The sequence below is a fragment of the Ursus americanus genome, chromosome 13, assembly GCF_024610735.1.
Source record: "Ursus americanus isolate L20-20 chromosome 13, mUrsAme1.1.p, whole genome shotgun sequence".
NCBI lineage: Eukaryota > Metazoa > Chordata > Mammalia > Carnivora > Ursidae > Ursus > Ursus americanus.
The window spans coordinates 13,266,084-13,282,071 of record NC_142139.1 but is presented as its reverse complement, the minus strand read 5'-3'; the positions used below and the strand labels follow the sequence as shown (position 1 = coordinate 13,282,071).

General features: G+C 42.5%; 1 protein-coding gene across 3 annotated transcripts in view; it reads right to left on the bottom strand.

Annotated features, from left to right (window-relative positions):
• The window catches only part of SYNPO2 (synaptopodin 2), a 167,508-nt gene that overhangs the window by 23,947 nt on the left and 127,573 nt on the right, over positions 1-15,988 (bottom strand). For 2 of the 3 annotated variants that reach the window (XM_045799076.2, XM_087866422.1), the window contains exons 2-4: positions 13,259-13,410; positions 9,064-9,875; positions 4,414-6,596 (exon numbers count right to left, since the gene is read on the bottom strand). In XM_045799076.2, the coding sequence (XP_045655032.2) occupies positions 4,414-6,596; positions 9,064-9,875; positions 13,259-13,410 (3,147 nt within the window). Of the gene's footprint in view, positions 1-1,673; positions 1,689-4,411; positions 6,597-9,063; positions 9,876-13,258; positions 13,411-15,988 lie in introns of all 3 variants that reach the window. The other variant, XM_045799077.2, reaches the window with a different exon arrangement.

Genomic DNA, 15,988 nt, shown 5'->3' with positions numbered 1-15,988 from the left:
GGAAGAAATGGAGACTGGCCTCTTTTAGTGATTTTGCCTGGTGTTTGGGTCCTGTGGGAATTTGCGAGTTTGCTTTATGGCCTTTGGCCAACCCTGGTGGGAAGTCTAGAGAAGAATTCAATTCTGCTTTTTCCCAGAATACTTGTTGACGAACTTAGTAGCACTGAAGTGTTACATGAGTCTTTGTGTCCCCCAGAGTCCAGTGATAAGGGGACATGAGACCAGTGAGGGTCAGTGTGTCTGGGAATATAATGTTGGGTCTTAGAATTTATATATTTTTCTCATGAACTCTTAGCAATCTTTAAAACAAACTCGACAGCTCTGATTTTAGAAGGGAATGAGCACGCTTGCTGCCCACAGCTTCCCTCTGGAAGCATTTTAAGCATTTAGCTTTGCAGAAAACAATCACTTCTTTTTGATAACCATGACTTCAAATACCCTTCCTGCCGGGCCGGCTGTGACTCACAGAACAGCCGCGGATTTCAGGAACTCACCCTTAGAATACGGGTGCTTGCAGCTTCTCAACTTTGTAACTGGATAAAATGATACACAGCCAGGGCTTTTGTCTGGCAGGCTAAAGCACACTCAGATACTAACCCCTGTGTCTCCTCGGGCTCTTAAGGGGCTGAAAGTGCCACGGAGTGCCAGTGTTTGATATGCCTGTCAGCAGCACAACGACCTTCAAAGTTCTTTAACCTAGTAGCTGTAAATAGGACAATGGTCCCACGTTTGCTAGTCCACACCCTTTTAAACGCGGATCATTTGTTTTTGACATCTCAGATGTGACTCTCGCTGCCAGGCTAGAATTTAGGCTGTGTGATAATACTCAGCTGTCCCTAAGAAGCAGCCCATTTCTTGAAAGGGGTCAGCACAATCTAGAAGGATTAAAGAACCCTGGCTTGCTCGAAAGAATTGTGTGTAACTCGGATCGGCTTTCCTGCAGTTAAATGAGTTGCTTCTTGTGCAGATTAAATGAGATACGTGTTATCATTAACGATCATGCTAGATATATTTTGAAGTACAAACTTTTACATGCTCCAGAATGACAACCCAAATGTGTCTTATAAAACATATTCCTAATAACTTATGCTTTCTACTATGAATGAAGAGTCAAAATGCAGAAACTGTGGTTCTTCCTCTCTCAAAACAGAATGTGTGTGTTATTGAAATATTAGAAACAAAATCGTAAATGTTTTAAGATTGAAGTGGCAATGCTCAGATTCCCAGTCTTACCAGTTCTGTGATTCAACCTATTCTCCTACAAGATGGAGAGGCATACGCTGTATTTAGATTTATGTACGCCTCTCTTCCTAGAATATCTAGTGTTGTGCACACTCATTATGGCACAACGGTCCAGGAAGAGAGGCTTGAGGCATTGTTAAGGGGAAACTCGTGGGAAAAAATTGCATGAGATCCTGCAGCACGTCAGTGACTGTGACTACATTCTATTTTATGTCCCAGTGCCTGTAAACCGCACAGTGGATCCCTTGGGATAAGATGCATACGGCACCGAACATAACACAGGCACCCAGTCAATGATCATTGCTGCGGTGTTGGTGATGAATACTTGACTTCACAGGTGCTCTGCCTAGAAACTAAGCTAACGAAGGACAAGGGACAAGGCAAGGTGTTAAAAACTAAACCAAACCTGCCTCCTCATATCCCACAACCTACCCGTCAAACATCTGCTACCACAACAAAGCCAACAACACACAGATTGCAAAGGATGCCCCGTGGGCGGGAAGCTGAGGTCATGAGTTCTAAGCCTCCCACCTGCCACACTGACATCATTCCCATAACTCCAACCTTTCAGGTGGTACATACGGCTTATTCTGCATGCTAGTTCCCAGGAGGCTCTCTGGTCGAGGAGAACAGGGAAAGGGAATCCCTCTTACTCCAGGGTGCTGGCTCGATCCTTTTCCCTCCCACTCCCCCATCCTCAAGTATGGTTACATTCTGTCACAGATGCCGTTTGGGAGGATTCCCACCCCTCCTCCATAATGTAGGACCATACGATTCAAGATGAGACCTATGCTTCCAGTTCCCGGTCGAGGTTGTGGATGCTTTGATTGCGTGCCTGGCATGTTTCTTAGAAGCTTTTTGGGAACCCTATGACACTCCCAGTTATGCTAGCGGTGTGTTTAGTCATCAACTCCAAATAGGGGCTCCGCTAAGATTGCCACCTGTCCTACAGGAAATGGACTGAAAACACTTCTCATTCCTACATACCACAAACCACTGGACAACTGGGAGTACTTGTGGGTCATTACCAGCCCAGGCTACATTTGAACTGGTGATCTCAAATTAACTACGCTGTGTTCCATTATCTTTCCTCTACTTCATACCATTCTTTAAATGCTATGTCAAGAATGCAAAGTTATAAAAATGATCTCCTTTCCTGCTTCACCTTAAGAAGCCTTTTTTGGTTGTCCTATTAGAAAAGAATGTAAGATGCACAGCATTTAACAGACTTCCTTTGCAGGGAACAAGTAATACAAACAATAGTGTTATATAATGGATAGATTGCTTTTTCCTTTACCCTGTATTAATCTCCCTAGCTGATTTCCAAAAAAGGTAAATGAGGGACCGAGCTGCATCCTGCGGTTGTAACCTCTAGGTAAACTGCCACCAAAGGCAATGGAAGATTTTCCAGAAAAAAAGCAAAAGAAACAGCCTCATTGTCCTGTAGCTGACTTAATTCTTTTCGTGTGTTCTGTCTTAGAGTTTCACAGCGTGCAGACAAATGAATACGCTCACAAAAGGAAATTCAGAGATCTGGGGAGCAATAGAAGAGAAATATCAGAGAAATGACTTGGGTCAGAACAGCTCCCACAGAGAAGATCATTTTTAAAAATACGGGCATTAAACAGATAAAGAAGATGGTGATATTTTAATAGGATAGTGAAAAATATAGCAGGTTGACAGAGACAGCAGTAAAAGAACAGGAATACAGACATTTTCAGAGGATTAAAACAGTACCATGTACCCTCAAAGCAGGCAAGTTTTTATAAGATGTCTCTAAACATATCTCCTGTATTGAGTAGATGGTTTTCCTCGGAGCTGTCAAAAACGTTTCGTAGTTCTCTACATTAATTCCTGTTGAATATTTTCCATGGTTGGTCAGACTTGGACTTTAAATAGATATGAGAAAGGTCTTCAGGTTTACTGTCAGTAACATTATTACCTTCATAGCCAGCTGGATGACGGCATGGTGTGTGACCAATCCAAATTTACAAGGTAACCTTGCCTGAATCCTCCTGGTCCATCAGATAGAAATTACAAAGTGAAGGTGTGAGAATAGAATTGCAAGGAACAGTGGGAGAAGCGGTAGGCAGAAAGCCAAACAAACACAAGGAAAACAATCTGTTAGGTCGCTCAGAAATGATGCTGATAATTGTGTGTTCTCACCCTACGGCCTCCACACACATGGGGTTCCTCGTGCTTCACAATCAGCCCCTGTCGTCAGTAACCCTTCATGCCTCAATCGCGTGCTTTCCCGAGGGAAAATAATAGTCCTAAGTACCTTTATCTGCAGCCTGCTCACCCTTTTTTGTCATTCCTGTGTACCGTGCTCTACCACTCGCCTCGGCTGAGGAACACAAACTTACACATTCACGGGCAACTGGAGATACACTCACTTCGTTTCTTAAGTAACTGGGAAGAGAAGATGGAAATCAGTCTCTAAGGATAATCATCCCTCTTGCCCTATCTCACTTACTTTAAGAAAGTCTTCTGAAATGAGCTAATACATAGAAAACATCTGGCGAAGAACCTAACACATGAGTGCTCAGTCATCACGGACACCCTCTTCCTTACCCTTCCTACTAAACTATGTACATTTCAACAATCCCCAGAATGCCCCCCCTGCAGTACCGAACAGGTGGCTGAGGTTGACAGACCAGAGCTGATCCCTGTCCTCCATAAATTTCTTATCCCGTAACACTAGTAATAGAGATAAAGCACTACCTAAGAAGGAAACCGCAGTCAATACATGTTATATTTTCACTACATTTGAACCTTTTCACCATAGGAGCCCAGCTGTCACGCTACATAAAGGCCGTGTGCAATGTCTGCTAACACTGATCACTGTCTTTCTTGTGACTAAAGCATAAATCCTAAGTATCCTGCTTACTTAATATAACAGCACATGTCTATGTGGGGGTGCTCCCATATTTTTTAAGTGTGCAAAGAAGATAAATATGTTTTAAGTCAATCTGAGTTAGATTTTTGACTCATTAAAAATATTATGCTCCTTGGACCCAGATTGGGAAGTGACATCTGAAATTAAGTAAGTCGAGGACTTGCTAGGCATTCTCAGGGACTCAAGTAACACTGCAAACAACTTGTTTCAAGCAAAGTGGACACTCAGCTTCGGCTACGAGATTACTCTTCCGCGATAGATGGTTTCCACACCTGCACTGGGACACCACTTTTCTTGGCTGAGAACTTCGGCCTTGGTGCCACAAAGTAAGACGTCGAGGCTGATTCTTGCTTTGGAGAGGTGGGAATGCCCACGGGCACGGGGGACGCGCTGACCGGTGAGGTGGCCTCTGCAAAGAAGGCAGGCTGAGAGCTATATGCTGGCACCGAGTACACAGACGAGGCCTGCGCAGTAGTGGGCGAGCCAGCGTTCACGGGCCGGGGAGGAAGAGCTTGCTTCACGGCGGGCACTGAACTGACCTTGGCGGATGACTTTTGGAGGAGGCCATCCTTTCCATCAGGAGGTTGGAAAGTAAACAGGGATGCATTTAGCTGATATGGTTGGTGCTTCATGACGTCCAAAGCATTGAGGGGTTTTTTGCCCTTTTTCTTGCTTGTCTTGGAGGCCTGTGGGGCTGATGACTGAGACTTGAGAGCAGCCAGAGGGTAGGAGGGGGAGTGGATAGGGTTGTAGGCCACAGGAGGAGGAGCTCGGACGTTGGAGGAGTACTTCCAACCGGCTGGTAGAGATGGAGTGGGAGACTGGGCGCGAGCAGCATGGGCCTGCACTGTGTCGGAATCTACCACGTACTTCTCCATCCTCGACTGCCTTTTAGCAAAGAGCTGGGCTCCTTTCCCACTCATTCCTGGAAGCTCATTGGATGGTCCCGGGGCACCAGCATGAGCAGCGTTTACTGTTGGTGTGGGAGCCGTTGGCTTAGGTGTGTAGTTGGGACTGGCTACTGCTGCCTGTGGACCCTTGAAGGGACCAGCCAGGGTCAGAGTGCTCGCGGGCCGGGCAGGAGCGTAGGAAGGCTGGGCTATTTTGATGGAGGAGACAACGGTGCCCTGCGACGGGTTGGACGTGGGGAAGGCAGGAGGTTGGGTTGGAGCCACTCCTGGGGACCAGACCGGAGAAACTGGAGTTACTGGTTGGGAGGACGAGGACTTGACTGCAGGTTTTGGGGCGACAGGAGGTGGAGTCTTTTGTTTTGCAGTGGAGCTCTGCATGAAATTACAAGCCTCTGCTCCCAAACTGAGGTAGTCTTCTTCGGGTCCGGAATCGCCTCCAGCTCCAGTGCCCTTTTTGCCTTCTGAATTTTGAAGAAGTGACAAGAGTTCAGGATTTGGGCTTACTTTGGGCTCTTTAAAAGTGAACATGGGCTTTGTCGTGCTTCTCCTTTTGGCCTCCTGCAGTATTCCTGTTCTTTTTGCTGGCACGGCGATCCTTTCATCCCGGGAGGCTATCCGCTCAGACGAGTCGTAGAAGGCTGGCTGGGACCATGGGGCGGGCTGGGGCCACGGAGGAGGCTGTGCGGGGCCAGCTGTCGGGCTTGACACGGCTCTGGAGAAGCCTTCAGGTGGAGGTGTGACTGCAGAATAGGGCGGAGGCGCCGGGAAGTCCGCCATGGGGCTCGTCACGTTCCGGGTTGGGGAGAAGGGGGTCGCTGCCTGGTTCACAGACCCCGGGAAGGGTTTGGCTGTTCTGTTCATAGGGATCATCCTCTGGGCCTCTGCTGTGTCGGACACCCCAGTGAAGCCATTGTGTTGGGGCACGTGGCCATGACCGGGGCTCACCTCAATGTAGCTTCTGCTCACAGAGCTCTGCATTCTTAGGGTTTCTTCTTCCTTCCTTTGGTAGGAAGCCGTGGTTCTCAGGCCGTCTGTCTGCACAGCAGCGGGCTCTCTGCTTGCCATTCCACCCACCCTCTCCTCCTCTTTTTGGGCCGCGATCTGATCCATTCGCTCCCTCCTCTTGGCAAACATGAGGGCGCCCTTGCCTGAGGTGTCTGGCAACATCTCCATCTTGTCCCCTCTGTTCAGTTTCTTTTCGATGTCCACGAGTCCAGAGTCCCAGTCGAAGTTCACAACGCGTGCGCCGTCGTCAATGTCAGACAATAACTCTTCATCCACCTCAGATTCACTCGTGCCCAGAAATGCTACTTCGCAGGTATCCTCTTTGTCACCGTCTTCCTCCTCGTCGGCCTCGCGCTCAAGTTCGCCCGTGCCGTAGCTGACTAGGGTGTATTTCTTGGCCCGCCTGCGGCGCTTCTTAAACATCAACACCCCCTTGGAGTTGGGGTTGGGGGCATCTGTAAGAAGGAGGGCAATGCTTTTGCATTTAGATTTTGCTTCTTTCACCTGCTTTTCTGACAGGCTTTCACTCCTCCTGAGCCCTAGGGAAAGTACAAAAATTATATTGAGTTGATGAATTCCAAGAAGACCTCATAGCAACCCAGGAATCAACTCTCCCGGGGGAAAGTAAATATGGAGAAAACATGCTTACAATCAGCCACTGAATTTTGAAGCAATCTAACTCATTTCTCTTTCTTATTTCTTTTAAAAATGTATACTTTTATGATGACATACAATGATATATAAATCTCTGCACAGTGGTCTGTTTCACTTGCTCGTGTAAATACATCTTTATGTATGGTGATTAGACTATACGCAGCATACGGATCTTTATACTGTGACAATACACGCTGGAGACTCAACGTCAGTTAATAGGTTGTGATCCAAACTAAAAAGGAAATAATTTAAAGACATAATATTTTCTGAAAAACAGGGTAAGACATACCTTGTACTTCCGCATTTAAAAGATAAAATCTCAATATAAAACTGTCTCCAAGCATTTTTAAAAAGTCGCAGTGGGGAGGGCAAGAAACTGAAATTTCTAAGTGTTTCAATGTAATGAATTTAAATACTTAGGTTTTGTTCTTTTTTTTTTTTTTAAACATTGACATCTCCCCAAAGTCCTTGTATTCATGGCGACTGGATTAATATAAACTAAAAACACAGAATGAATAATAATTGAAGGCACTGAATCAAGAACTGCTAATGATTTGGAACACAGGATTGTTGTGAATATGTGTAAGAAATTCAAGCTACAAAGTTGTCCAGATAAATTTGTTTGAAATAGATTGTTATTTTGGAAATATAACACTACTTCAGTCGCAGCAAGAATAAGTGTAAATCTTGGGGAAATTTAAAAATTATGTGACTAGTGACCCTCTTAACTGTAGGTAAAAGCTGATGCAGAAATTAAGTCGTTTACAATGAGAGTTTGACAGTTTTGAAGTAACAAACATTTAGTTTTAAATTTTTTATTTTATCATTATTGTTAGAAAAAATAAACTGCAAACTAGTTTATAGCATCAGTTAATTGTCCTCATGTATTTAGTGATAAAGAGCATGATTCACAAGCAAGTTTTGAATTCTTCAAAATAGTTAAACGGAAATTTCAGAAAAACTTTTTGAATATTTTATGATTGAAAATTAGTTGTTTTTTGTTTTGTTTTGTTTTGTCCCTGGAAAAAATCAGACTTCATGATTCTTTTTTTTTTTTTAATAAAATAGAAACAGAGCGAATAGTTTTATAACAAAGTTACAGATATTTCCTGGCAATCGAATTTTATTTAGAGAAAACAGCGTGATCATTATCAAACATAAGTCCTTTTTTTTGGCCAGTGTTATACAACTTACTATTAAACTGACAGCCACAGTTGCACAGTTGCTGCTCACTTCACTGCCAACATGTAAAGTATGTGAGTGCTGCCTTAATACACTTGTTTAATATGCCGTAAGTGTGGAGATGCATACGGATGCTTCAAGTATAAGGACGATTCACAGCACTTGCCAATAAAGCTACAAATGGTTATGCTAAAAATATGCTTGTAAGGGAATAAGGAGAGGTTAGAAGATTTAATATAGTACTTTGAATAACTGAGTTCGTTACCATTGTGTATCATTCATACCTTCAAGTGACTTTGCTAGTCAGCATTTACCTCCTCAAATGAAATTCTAAAACTGTTTAAAAAAGGAAAAAAAGACAGAGAGAGAGAAAAGAAAATAACAAAAATCATAAAACCTAACTGATGTTCTTATCTTCATTCTCCTTTCTGTAATCACTCCCTTGGGTAAAACAAAACACCGTAAACAGCCTTGAATTTAAATACATTTTACATTTGGGGACATTTAAATGCCTCCAGGGGGCTCGGGAGACTGACTCCTGTGTCTAGAAGGTAGATGAAAGGCTTTGCAGTGGAGGGAAGACATACAAAACGGAGCGGATCGTGTAACCGCTCAGGAGTCCACATGTCCTTGTCTGTCAAACTCACTTCTGCAAGCATCATCAAGCTGCACAATGATTTTTTTTTTTCAAAATGAGGATCTGCTTTTAATATCAGTGGTGGAGCCTGTATTTTCAAGATACCTCTCAGCAGCAGACTCAACCGTTTTTGACATTTAAACTCGGAGTCCACCTGACTTCCAATACTCCCCTCTACTATTTTGCCTGACATCTTATAACATTCTGAGACAAATCAAAGAGACACATTAATAATATTATTTTCTTGAACAGCTCTTGGGCCTTTGGGGATAAAAGAAAGTGCCTTAAATACATTTAAATCTACGACAAGCTTCAAACTTATTGCCTCCATTTCAGAAATTGGTGTTCTCCACAACTTCCCATTTGTTATTCTGTGCATTAATAAAAAAAAAAATTTTTTTTCAAACCACAGAGAGACATAAGAAAAATTTTAAAAAGAAAAAAAAAAATCCATGCAAGTGAAGCAGCAGCAAAATGCCCTAAGCTCCCAGGCCCCTTCCAATAGCCCAGCAGTGGCCCTGGGCAGGACTTACGTGCGTGGCGCGCTCGGTGCTTGTGAGGTCTGCTGTGATCCCTTTCCGAGCGTGGATCTTCTCCCTGCTCTGTGCCTTCTGATGAGACTGCAAAGGATACCAGAGAAGGAGGTGCTTCTGACTGCCCTCCTTCCACTGGAGAATCCACACACCCCTTTCCTGCCTGAAGCCTGCACCCTTCCGTCTTCTGCCTGTCCAAGCAGTCGAGTATCACTTCCACTCGGGGCAGCCCCGCGTCTCCTGCTTCACTTCCCTGGATCACTTTTAACTCTTTGCCACTGGAGATCTGGATTATCTTGCTGGACCTCAGAGAAGGCTCCCCTTTCTCCTTAGTGGGAATTGAATCTATGTGGACGATCCTGCCGTGCTGTACATGAGGATCTGGGTCAGGAGACTTGGATTTTTCAGCTCCCAGGAGAGCCACCACGGGGACATTGGTGACCTTGTGTCTCTCTTGTGAAAGGGACAGTTGTAGCTCAACCACAGGGCCTGGCTGTCCAACTTCTGCCTTCTCCCTTAAGATAATCCCCTCTGCTAAGCCTCCTGTTTGGGAGTCGGGCGTATGGGGAGCCACATGGTAGCTTGGGCCTGTTTCTTCTTTTATGCTCCCAGAAAAACCGGGACCGCTCCCTTGGTCCTCAGCTAGAGGAGCTCCACTCCTGACCGAGGCAACATACAACTCTCTGTGCTGGTTCTTTGCGGCTGGTCGAATTTGCAGGGTGGTACTTTCCACGCGCCCCTCCTGGGTGAGATGCTCTGGGCTTTTGTTTTCAGTTTCAGAGATGGAAGTCTCATTTACTCCACTGGATGGTCTGCACACAGAAAAGTCAGTCCAGAAGGTTAAATCAGTGTGTTACACCTGCCAAAGAACTTTCTGACACTTTTATGATACATGATACAGTCAAAATATTTCCTCTTAAATGTCAACTGCAACATATTTGAGAGCAGAAGTTGGCAACATGTTTACGTTATTATTTAAAGACCTTCCAAATAAACTTTTCTTTAAAGCAAAGCAAAAATGCTTACGAAAGATTATGGAACCTAAATCCGTCCTAAATTCAGCTTTGATTTTTTTAACAGCACAGGCTATAGCTACACAATGTCCTTTATCTGTAATTACTTGGGTGTTTTCAAATAGCCATGTTTGTTCTAATATGACAAAGCATTTCAACGTCTTACTGACTAAGTTTAGGTCTGAACATCGTAATATCATGTAAACATATTCAGCAGCTTCAGAGTAATGTTAATACACAGAGATTCAAGTAATCCTTGTAGAGGCTGTGCTTTCTTGAAAGGTATGAAATAGAAGCTGTTTTTCAAGCTCCAGGGAGCATGTGTTTTGTAATAAGTGGACCCCAGCCCAGTACTCTTGTGTAAAGAGAAATCCTTTCCATGCTGCAATGAATCATTGAGTCATGGAGTATTTATAATCAGAGATGTCTCCCCTTCTCCTATTTGAACCTGTCTCCCAGAGCATTTCCTTACAGGATCTCTGAAGTCAAAACTGTTCCTTTATCTCTCAGCTAAGAAGCCCAGCTCTGCTCATCACCATCCTTTGCTTTCGACCTTAACCATTCCCAGCCGGTTTTGCAAATCTGGGTTTGCAAGAAGCAATGCCAGTGTAAGAGCCAAACGACTTCTTGCTAAAACTCTAATTTAAACTCGAACTGCTTTTAGAAGAGAAGCATCACTCACAGAACAGCTGTAGGAGATGCCTTCATGTCTCACATTTGTAAGTTTTTTTAAAAAGCAGCAGGTGTCTATCTCTGACCCTTTCCTCCTCCTTCAAAATGCCCCCTGATTAATGCCAGATCATCATTTGAAGGGAGTGAACCCCTGCTCAAGGGACTACCCAAAGGAATATACCTCAGAATTTCTGACTAATGTTCAAAATAATTGCTCCTAACTTTGCTTGTGCATTTAGGAAAGCAAAACTAAACAAAACAATAAAAAACAGATAGGTAAATGAAATGCAGCTTTCTCTAAGGAAGTAATCTGTAAAGCTTCCTGGTAATTAAAAAAAATTATGACATAGCATTTTAAAAACATGATGATAGCAAATTAGATCTTTCTTGTATAGGAAATGATCAATACACTCTATGCAACTAAATTTGATGGTGCCAAAAGGTCAGAGAGTTTTAATTTAGGAAGGCCTCGGATGGAAGTAGATTAAATCACTTCGAATTATGTTAGCAATCAATTACGAAGCTGAGAATAGAGTCATTTGAATTTATTCCAGTCTTACAGAGTGTAATACAGGCCAATGGATCATATAAATGTTAACATTTACCGGTAGCAGAAGTAAAATGGACATACATGAATACAAATCATAAAAGCACTAAAGGTTAAAGATTTGTACCTTAAAATGCTCATTTCCTTTCAGCTTACATAGGTACAGTGTTCAGATACCCAGAATGGTGGTGGTGATGGTGATGATGATGGTGATGATTGCCTTTGGGCTGATTTTAATTTGAGATTCCATTCGAATCTCATCAATTAGTTATTTATTTTGCAAAAGTCAAAATACTTGAGAGAAAATAATCATCATCGTAATGCCAGTTATTAAAAGCAGCAGAGAGCTAGTTCATTTATTTCTGAAAGTAAATATGTACCTAAGTCTCCGCTTTAAATCACCACGGATTTTCCCAGTGGTAGCCATTGTAATCAAAACAAGAACTAGTAGGGAACGTTCCAGACCACAAATATGGTCTGAAGAAATTGGCCTCATTAGAAGAGTAAAGACACTAAAAAGGGAATAAATTAGAAAAGGTTTTCCCCCTATTTGGGATGTGATTAAAACTTTAACAAAGATGGAAGTCTTCAAATACCTCCGAGATTTATGCACGATAATGGCAAACACTGTGTCCACACTTGGCAAGACTCCAGTTAGTTTTCTTTTAAAAGCAAATGGCAGCTTTATAATTAAGTGGGATCCTAAAGGCTTAATCATTGGGCTTGATGGGTAAATATTTAGATGGGAGAGTCTAAGAATAGGGCTACATTTCTTTTATTTTCACAAGATTATGGCCCTACCGAGTTCATGTGTGTATAGAAATGAAATCAATAGTGAATGATTATCAAAGGGGTAAGGCTGCAGGTAGTGTTTCTGCAGAGTGAAGACAAAACCTGGAGGGCTTTCAATTCTGTGTGAGATTGTCCTCTCGCATCTTCCTGAAGGCTGTTTTCCAGGAAGCCAGAACTTTCCTTTCTGGATTCATTACAGTGTCATGGTCAGAGCCTCACTTGCAAAGTCAGTATGGATTTGTACACAGTCCTGTGATTTGCACAGGACTGTAAAAATGTTGATGATGTCGCTTTTTTGTGATTGCCCTTGTTGTTTTCTTTTGTCTTAATGTTTAAAGTTTACTACTGCATTTTTAAGCAATTAGGTAGGGAGGGTGGTATTTGGGGAGATCAAATTAACAAGTGATCTCCATTAGTAGTCCAAAACCTTTATTCTAACCATCTGCTTTTGTCCATGCCCAAATGGTTTTGCTGGAGGTCCTGAGAAGCAGAAATCGAGCTGCTTTTAGGGTTTTTGTTGTTCTTTTCCTTCTCCCAGGCATTCTCTTTCTATAAAAAACTATTGTACGGTGTAACAGTTTAACACTTTAACATTTTTTAATGGAATTGATGGCTGTTGTTTTTTAAAATTTTAATTCCAGTATAGTTAACATACAGCGTAATATTAGTTTCAGGTGTACAAAATAGTGATTCAGTACTTCCATACACACCCAGTGCTCATCATGACACGTGCTCTTCTTAATTCCCATCACCTATCTCCCCCTCCACCACCACCCCCCTGTAACCATCAGTTTGTTCCCTACAGTTAAGTTAAATATTTTTAATTCATTGGTGAATCTGGAATTATAGTGTACTGATCCTGACCCACCACAAAATCTTGACCTGGAAGTATTCAATTATGTTCAACATACTGAGCTTTCTAAGGAACTTGTCTAAAATACCTAAGATTTTCAACAAAGTTCATGACACAAAAATTTTCAAGTTAATTCTCAATTAGCCAGAAAATTAATTGCCACTTTTCAAACATGGTGGTCCCTCTGTTTAAGTATACCAACCTTCTATGGAGCAACCCCAATTTCCCCATAAATGACAAATTATATATTTAGTAAAAGCTATAGTCACTCCCATCTAACTTCAAGACAAAATACATATTCCAACAAATCTTTTGTACCTTTTGATAAGCATTTGGAGAGAGTCTGTTATGCTCTCCATGAGCTTGATGACTTGGGGGTAGGTGAGGTCTGCGCAAGGGTTGCCATTGATAGAAACCACTTCATCCCCCTCACAGAGCCCAGACCCAGAGGCTTTGCTCTGGCTTCGTATCTGAGTGGAGTGAAAAAAGAAAGAAATAGTTAGAATCCTATAACTTGTAAAAAAACAAACAAAGCATGCCACCATGTCTAAGAAACATTGATTTGGGGGTAAATAGATTTGCAAGCTATAAAATCAGCCCTGGTTTTTAATCCATCTGTTGACCTAGAAGCCCACCTTACACCCTTCTGACCCCTCTCACGCACGCAATGTAGTATGCGCCATCATGTCAACATTTAATTCACAGCATTGTAGGTGAATGAAAAAGGAAAGTAAATCTATAGTAAAGGAACTGGAATAAAAGAAATAAAGAATAGAGAAGAATGAGGGCAGACATGTTAAAATAATTGAGTTTACATTAAAAATAACTGTCACACTGTGAAGTTTGACCCCAGGCAGAGAGTGACCTCTCACATCCAAAAAAAAAATGCTAAAAGCCTTTCCCATTGTGGAGGTGGGTTGAACACTGACTGTAAGAAGGAGATGCAGGGCAGGACAGTTCAACGAGAGAGCTGTACAGCTAAATGAACTAATGAAAGCCATCCCAGCACAATGGGGAAGTTAGGCAGCCAGGATATTAAGAATTATGTCAAAGAGAAAAATCCTTTATTGAAATCAACTATTGAAGTCTTGGTATGAAGCAAAGTTTAGCAAAGAAGAAAGGAAAAAAGATAATTTTGCAAATAATAAAAACATCCCTGCTATAACGATTGCATCATATTCTTGCCCAGAATGATCTAGAACAAACACTGACTAAAAACCTAAAAGAGAACTTTCAGAACCTGGAAAAGAGAAATTCAGAGGAGGAGACTAATGGCAGAGAGCCCCCACCAGCTCCTTCGTGAGGAATAATTGGAGGTTTCTATCCCGCATCATTTGTATTATGGTAAAACGTCATGCCGATGATTCTCCCTCTGCCCTTCCCGGGTCCATCTCCCCCGTCTTCGTTGCATCGTGGGGCTCCCCTGCACGCGGCTGCTGGTTGGATTTGGTCACCAGTAAGCCCCAAGGAGCCATCAAAGAGCAAGAGGAATGAGAGATCAGGTAGACAGATGTTCTCCCTACTCAATGTGCTGGGTCACGGTTTGGCAACGGCTCGGTTCCTCCATCTAGAGAGTCACGGCGCCCGTCCGTTTGCCCCTCACCCTTGCCTTAACTCGTTTCATTCCAATAACACATACCATCTTCTTGCCCCTTCAGGCCTAACGGTGATAATAGCCTCCTGTATTTTTATCCCTGCGTGCTTCATTATCATTTGGTGGTTCACTTAAACCTGCCTTTAGTCCCTGCATTATATTATTTTTAATTACCCCTCTGAGCATGCTGCCTATTTCCTGCTGGGACCCTAACTGACACTTACGTGTTTAGATGTCATTTTATAATGTGAGTCTAGCAGTTCTCCATGCACCATGGAATATGTCATACAATCTGAAACTTAACAACACTTTAAGATCCTATTCTAGACATTTGCCACCCAGATGGTCCCTTTCTATTAAAATCAAGATTCTGAGTCCAAAGAGATCAAAGCCTGGTCAGCAATACTTCTTAAAGAATGTTTTCATAGCCAGGCTCATTTCTTTTTTCTTTTTCTTTTTAAGATTTTATTTATTTATTTGACAGAGAGAGACAGCCAGCAAGAGAGGGAACACAAGCAGGGGGAGTGGGAGAGGAAGAAGCAGGCTCCCAGCCGAAAAGCCTGATGTGGGGCTCGATCCCAGAACGCTGGGATCACGCCCTGAGCCGAAGGCAGACGCTTAAGGACTGCGCCACCCAGGCGCCCCACCCAGGCTCATTTCTGACTGGGTGTGAAACAGATTTCAACTTACCTCCAACAGCTGCCCACTAATCGATAATTAGCATGTTGACTAATACAGGTTTACGTTTCTATCTCTGGGTGCATTTACATGGTGAGCGGCACTCTTGAAAGTAAAAGAATACCTTTAAGTGCCAGGATGATGACACTAGTGAAGTTGAAAGTGATTCAGTTAGTTTTGCTCTGGAAAGGTCCTTTGTCATAAATTATAATCTACAGTGGTTTCCCGTTTTCTGACAAAACTATCTCATTTTTATTTGTTTTGGAAGAACATACTAGTTTATTGCAAAATATTTGCAAGGGCTATAAGGAGGCAACAAAAGCAATGAGAAAGAGCATACGCCCCCAATTTTGAAAAATATCTATTTACCTGCCAAATATATTTGTTTTGTCTTGCATGAAATAATTAAAATAAGGAATCACAAGAGAGCTGTTAATAAGTCAGGGATAAAATAATATCCAACATTGAACATTTAAGTAAAGGTTAGAGTTGTTTGTTCACATTTCAGTCATTTAAATTTATTTTTTATTTTTTTATAAAATAAGATGCGGTGGATAATAAAGCAGTTTTTGAAGCATAAACCCATTCATTCAATTGAGTCAGATGTGCTAGAACACAGACAGGAAACTCATCTTTTGGAGGACCAAAGAGGTTTTATGTTTGTAAGACAGATGTATCATTATGCCCTGTACCGCTCAATCTCAGGGGTGGGGAGAGGGGGTTTCCCTTTTATCAGCACTAAGTTGTGTGAATTTTAAGCAACTTCATAGGTTTGC